The 6,561-nt window shown below is 41.8% G+C and overlaps 1 protein-coding gene across 1 annotated transcript in view; it reads right to left on the bottom strand.

The window, feature by feature from the left end:
• Positions 1-5,701, bottom strand: part of TRIM71 (tripartite motif containing 71) — an 18,665-nt gene extending 12,964 nt beyond the window's left edge. Inside the window, exon 1 of the mRNA XM_019508805.1 lies at positions 5,538-5,701. Within this exon, the coding sequence (XP_019364350.1) occupies positions 5,538-5,651 (114 nt within the window). The 5' untranslated portion in view covers positions 5,652-5,701. The remainder of the gene's footprint in view (positions 1-5,537) is intronic.
• Between the last annotated feature and the right edge of the window lie 860 nt (positions 5,702-6,561).

Raw genomic sequence — 6,561 nt, forward strand, 5'->3', positions numbered from 1 at the left:
TTTTTTTTTTGGGGGGGGGGGGGGGGGGGGGCATGGAGAGAGAAATCTGAAATGTAGTTTGTGTCCATAAGGTATAGATGCACCCTCTTCTAGAGCCTGGTAACAAGCCAAGTCAGAAGTTCTCAACCTTTTTTTTTTTTTTAAGACGACTTGAGGCACCCCTTGGAAAATGCTAGCTTTTAAATTTTCACTTGGTTTTTGACTAGCAGAAAAAGAGCAATTGATTGCAAATTGCTCAGAAAGACCACAAGTTGGGTTTCTGACATTATGGATTTCCATTTGAAATCTCTGGGTTTAAATTTTGTGAGTCATCTCAGCACACTGTGGCATCCTTGAAAGGATAAATCAAGGCACCCCTGGGGTGCTGTGGTATCCTGGTTGGGAACCACTGGGTTAGCTAGCAAAACGTTAAAAATTCTTCTGCATGGGCTGAACATGCAGTTTCACTGCCCCTGGGAATGATGGAGAACAGAGCATTTAACTGGTTCTTTGGAGTCACAAGATGAATAAACTTTTGGCTTGATCTGAATGTTCTTTATACATTTGCTCTCAGTCCTTCCAAATCATTTGCTGGATTCACATTCATACGATCTTTTAGACCCTGCATAGCCTATTTTTGCGTTTTCTGGTCCTAAACCAACATTAATGGGTTAGCTTAGTGTTGCACAGCTTTTGCCAGTTGTTTCAAGCATGAAAGATACAAAGGGAAAGATATACGGCAAAGTTAGTAGGGTGGAAGCAAAAAGTTCACATGACTACTAATAGAATGGCATTCAAAGCCTCGTGGCTAATTTCTGCTTTAATTTTTAAGAGGCACGTTCTGCTCCTAAATCATCTCACTGATGCTTTATCTCTACCAACAGTACTAGAGGTCAAAAGTAATAATCTAATTACTAACAGACTGCCCCTTGTCTAGGCCAGTGTTGGGAAATTCAAAGCACTGTGCCTCTTTTAAGCTACCATATCCCTACTCTTTGCTCAGACTTGGGACATCTTAAATGCTTCAATATGGTTTCCACAGAACAGTCCTTACAGTCTTAGGACTGTCAGATCATGAGTCAGGGTGACCTTTAAAGCAGGCCTGGGGAGAAGTTGCGACTTCCTGGCACCTCCATGAATAAGCAAGCCATTTGGTGCCAAGCTCCAAAAAGCCATTATTTTTCTCTGTTCTGGGCCCCCATAATCTCCAGAAATTAGGACGGTGAAACAGTTTATAACCATCTATATTGTAGCATGGCCATTTTACTAGGCACTATACAAACATAACAAAGATCTTACCCCAGAGAGCAGGGGGTAAACTCATCTGGCCCTATCAGCTGGATGAATGGGATGGGCCCAGCTCCGTAGGCCAGATCAGGCCAACAGACACCCCCACCACCCACTGCACACCAAATCCAGCATCCCAACTCAACAATCCTGGAGTCGGGAGAGTGGATGTTGGATGCAGCACAGTGGGGAAGGAGGAAGAGGGGGTGGAGGTGTCCTGGACTGGACCCACACACAGCACAGGTCACGGAGCAGGCACTGCATGTCCCAGACTGGCCACGGTGGGCACCTTGTGCGTGTCCCAAATGATGGGGCTCCATGGCTGGATCATGCCCACAGGCCATATCTTTTGACACCCTGCTATAAAGAATTTAGATCAAGTAATGAAATGATAGTTTCCTTTATTCTTCTAGCTTAGGTATTTACATGGCACTTGTGATCTTACTATTCATGAACCTTAGAACCAAATTTACTTTCACAATGTCCCCACAAGGGAGGGAGTTCTTACCCATTAAGGGCAGGAAATTGATGTTGAAAGAAATTAAGTCACTCTGAATCATATAGGAAACCAAGAGCAGAGCAGGGAAATGGAACAGGGTCTCCTCTGTTTCTCCCAGCACAACACAAGCCACTTCCTTTCATGAGTGAGCAGCATTTGAGAGCATTAGCCAGCTTTTGTTCTCGATGACAAGAATTTAGTGATTTACCTCTTAACCATAAAAATCACCATGATGCACTCCGAATGTCAACTCCATTTTGCAGTTCGTCTTTAGCACTTATGGAACTCAAAATTGATGCCATCAAATGACCTCTATGAGATTTCAGACCAGTTTTAAGTTTAACTTTTTTTGTCGTCGAGATTTGCTGGACACGAGTTGGCTGCTGAATCCTCCTCTGGAGCACCACTAGGCCTGTTGAACTGAGTTTTACCAATTTGCACCTCTCCATCTTTCTATGAGCCCAAACACCCTACAGTTTTCTTCCTTCCTCTTCTGCCTGTTGAATCCAATGTGGTATAATGTTGAAAAATATTTTTACACAATGATAATTTTGTCCTCTTCCTCCCTTCCTGCCCAAAAGTTTGTCAGCAGAGACTGGACCTCTTCAGATAAGTGCAAATGACTGCCCTCTTTGAATATGGCTGCTTTCCTTCCACTGTCTTCAAATGGGACTAAATCCAGATTATCCCCTTAGAAAATGGTAGCCAACTATTGTCAGAATGCATGGCAGAACACTGAGGAATAGTTAAATGAGGGGACAGTAGTTTTTGGCCACAGCATCCTGTGGCATCAGTCCCACAGAGAAATAGGAATACCCATCTTTGTGGAAGGCTGGGTCAATGTTGCCCCCCCATTGCAGAAAAACTTTCAGGTAGAATGGAAAGTAGTAATTGTTTTAAAAATTAATTCTTCAAATGTAGCCTATATACAATTATTTCAGTGAGCTTTAGCCACATGGGAAGTTTACAATGTGTTCCCCAAGATTGTTATGGAATGCCAAAATCTAATGAGGTATTCAAATTACCTTTGAAGGCCCTTAAAAAGCTAAACTTTCAACCCCTAAAAACAGTGTACTTAAAGAAGCTTCAGAAAGTGTATTCTACAAAAAAAAAAAAAAAAACCTCACCATGTGCTGTTACTCTTTGAACAGAGGCAGAATTACTGCTTTAAGAGCAAAGTGCAGTGTTCATGATGATGTTTCAAACTGACATCTATTATGGAGGCACCAGTTTCATAAGCATTGCACAAGTCTCAAAATTGTAAAAAGGAGGCAACTAGAAGCAACATCCTTTACGGCAGGGGTTCTCAAACTGTGGGTCACGACCAACTTAAAAAAAAGGAGCCGCAAACTTCCCAGGGGGTACGCATGGCTGTGTGGAGTGGTGGATGGCAACAGTGGCTGCTGCGTGCGAGCTCACCGTCCCTTGCCGCCATCCAGCACTCAGGGTTGTGGTATCACAAAGTTTGAGAACCTCTGCTTTAGAGCAAAGGTATTTCATGCTGCTATTAACTATAGATGATGACCATTCAGTTATTTTCTGTATTAAAGATTTAATCATCTTGAGATTATAACAGGGAGGCAGTTAAGTGTCTGTTATTTAGATTTGGAAAGTGCAAAGTACAGTGAGTGCTGGTTCATGAAATGGCTCTTTACTACTGCAGCAACAAAGCAAGCCACAGCTATTATATTGTAATATTACCACCATTCCTATTATATAAGGCAGGGGTTTTCAACTTTTTTTGGTCAGGGTACCCCCAGTGACCGGTTAAGAAGCAGGAGGAGGGGTTCCCTGGCAGCCAGTCGCAGCAGGGAATCCTTAAGTGCCAGTAGCTTCTCCACACTGCTGCTACATACCCCCTGGAGCCTTCCAATGTACCCCCAGGGGTATGTGTACCTCCCCACAGTTGAAACCACACACCCCCCAACATAAGGGATGCACAACATCTGCAGGTTCCATCTTAAAAAAAAAAAGTTAGTTCTGAATTTAATTTCAGAGTAAGATAAGAACCACTGCTTGACACTGTCCTCTAATTTCAGGTACCAAACCAGATCAAGGCTTTTCAGGCTACCAAGGATTCACATAGCATTTCAGTACCAAAGTGTGACAGCTGAGAATGGGGCATTGGTATTTATTTGCAAAGCTGCTTCCTTTTTAAAAGTATGGTCATTAATATTGAAAATGAACTGGGGGAAAAAAAAAAAAGTAGTATGTGGAAGTAAAATAGAAGGTTAAGTTAAATTGGCTCTCATGGCATTTATACAGGAGCTAGGATCTCTGGGAATAAGGAATAGTCTAAAAAGTAAATTTGTTGCAAAAAACATTAGGAAACAGTATACCAAGTGATAATCCTGGATCTGATCTGGTTTCTCAGAAGAGACCACCTGTATACAAGTCATTAAATCTCATATTTCAAGAAATATCTTCTAATTTACGTATCAAATAGCAAAGATAAAAGGCCTGACTTATTGGAGATTGCAATCATCAGATTCAAATAAAATCCATGGTCTTCAGCACCTCTAAAAATATGGTTGTAGGTTTCCAAACTTGAGGCCCTCCTTTGAAAAAAATCTAGCTTCAAAACACGTGAACTGCAGAGCAACACCTATCTTTGCAGTTCTGATACAAGTTTCAAAAAAGCAGAGGGCAGATTGAAGCCACTCAAGTGTTTGGCTTAGAAAGGAAAAATTACACCCCCACAAGTCTCACTGTTTTGTTTTGTTTTTTTTGTAGGGCTTAACTATTCTGGATATTTGAGACTGGTAACATCAACTACTTCACAAGGTACGAGAAGAGTAATATTTTCAGGGCTTTGACACTGGGCAGAACCCTGAAAGTAATAGCTAACAATCACTTGATTTAAGGAGACTGTAGTTTATAGCCCAATTCTGCCATATGCATCTCAACAAGTAGCTCTTTATTTCAGGAGAACTTCTACCATCAGCAAAATAACCTGTACTACTGGTTAAATTCCTTTCTATCTACTGAAATTCCTTCTGCCATTTGGAGGGGTATGGTATTTTTAATCCCACCCTGGTTCAATATTTAGATTTGTTGTATGCTCTTGAACAGCTGTTGAATTCCACAAATGGCACCACTTAAGCTAGGGGTGGGTGAAGGCATTTTTTACATAGAGAATGGCCCCTGAATGCAAGGTGCTGTATGACTAAATTCATCCTCATTCAGAGTCTCAGAAGGTTATACTTGTAACAGAGCCCCACTCACCCACACAGTGAAATTGAGATCATTCTGATCCAAGTACTTGATGCTTCCTATGCATCTTGTGGCAATGCCAGAAGTTTCTAACCCATGTTTCTGACTAGCAAGTCCCTGCTCTGAAGAAATGGACACACTTACTGACAGTTATATAGCTGCAATAAGGCATGTGGCACCTGCCAAGCCAGTTTCACCAGTTTAGAACATTGAGCCTGCAGTGTTCAGAACAAGTCACCTGTTAAACTGCCCAGCATTTCAAGCAGAAACATCATTTATAGAAAAAAAGAGACAACGTAGTAAAGATGTATGCAGTTAACACGCTGGCATTTCCTTTGATTTTACTGCTGACAAAAGGTAGAGACTGCATTAACCCATGAACAGAAATAGGGCAAAAAAGAGGCACACTGTCTATCTTGGAACACCAAGTTAGACATTACAGAGAAAAAGAATAGCTCATGTTTGTCTTTTCACTTACAAGGGATGCTCTAGCAGCAGAAACTGCTGGGAGGGAGAGAGGTGAAGCAGCAAGGTTCTCTTAGCCAGAGGAACATCTTACCTGAATAGCCTGGCGTCCTTGCTGAGCGTCCGCTAGCAGCTGGATGGTGAGGGTTCTTGAATCTTGAAGGGCATCTTGGAGGTAGATAAAACTATGACCTACATGTCGTCCCATAGTACATTCCCGGCAGATTGGGACAGAACAAGTGTCACAGTAGAAATGCAGCACCTGAAAGGGAGTATACAAAAAACCATATGATAGTGAACCAAGCCGCAGTAAAGAAGAGAGACACTACTATAGCTAAACAAGGAAGAGAGGCGGGGGTAGTAGTGATAAGGGGTGTTTGCAATACCAGCAGTTTCCATGGGGGAGGGAGGGGAGAGCTGTCTCTTGTAAGGGGCCAATCAGCTGGACAAAAGTAAAATGAAAACATTAGTTTTTTTTGCAATACAATATCAGGGGGAAAAACACAAAACCAACTCACTAATCCACCCCATTCCCCTCTCAAGAACAGAAACCATCTGCCAGCACTCAGATTTGGACATGCCATCTACTACATGCAAGAAGTAATTTGAAGCATACACAAGCATTGTGCACACAGATACTAAACCATTTAATTTTGTATAGTGCAAGAATAATAATTACTATCAGGGCAACATAAATAAGACTAAAAATCCAAGGGTAATCATCCCACTAATTTTTCAGTCTATTGACAGGACAGAAGATCCAAGGCAAGGACAGATTGGATGCAAGTGTTTACCTTGCATCACTTTTCAGTCAAATGTGGTATTGAGGACAGAAAATTTCAACAATCCTCCCATGCAAACCAGCACCTTAAGGTGTCAGTGGCAGTTCTAGGAAGAGCTCGTATAACAGAAGTTGAAGAATTTTAAAACGGAAACAGAACTCCATTTTGACCAGTACCGAACACGGACAGCAAGTGCTCACATGGCACCCAAAGTTTCACCTTAGATTAGTGGTTCTCAACATTTTAGACTTAAGATACCTCTACATATGCTTGAGGTACCCCTTGGAAAGGGCCAGCTCTTGTTTTTTCTATAGGCAAAAAAGTAAAAGAGCCATT

This window comes from Gavialis gangeticus, unplaced genomic scaffold, assembly GCF_001723915.1.
Source record: "Gavialis gangeticus isolate Ggan-Ray unplaced genomic scaffold, GavGan_comp1, whole genome shotgun sequence".
Lineage (NCBI taxonomy): Eukaryota > Metazoa > Chordata > Crocodylia > Gavialidae > Gavialis > Gavialis gangeticus.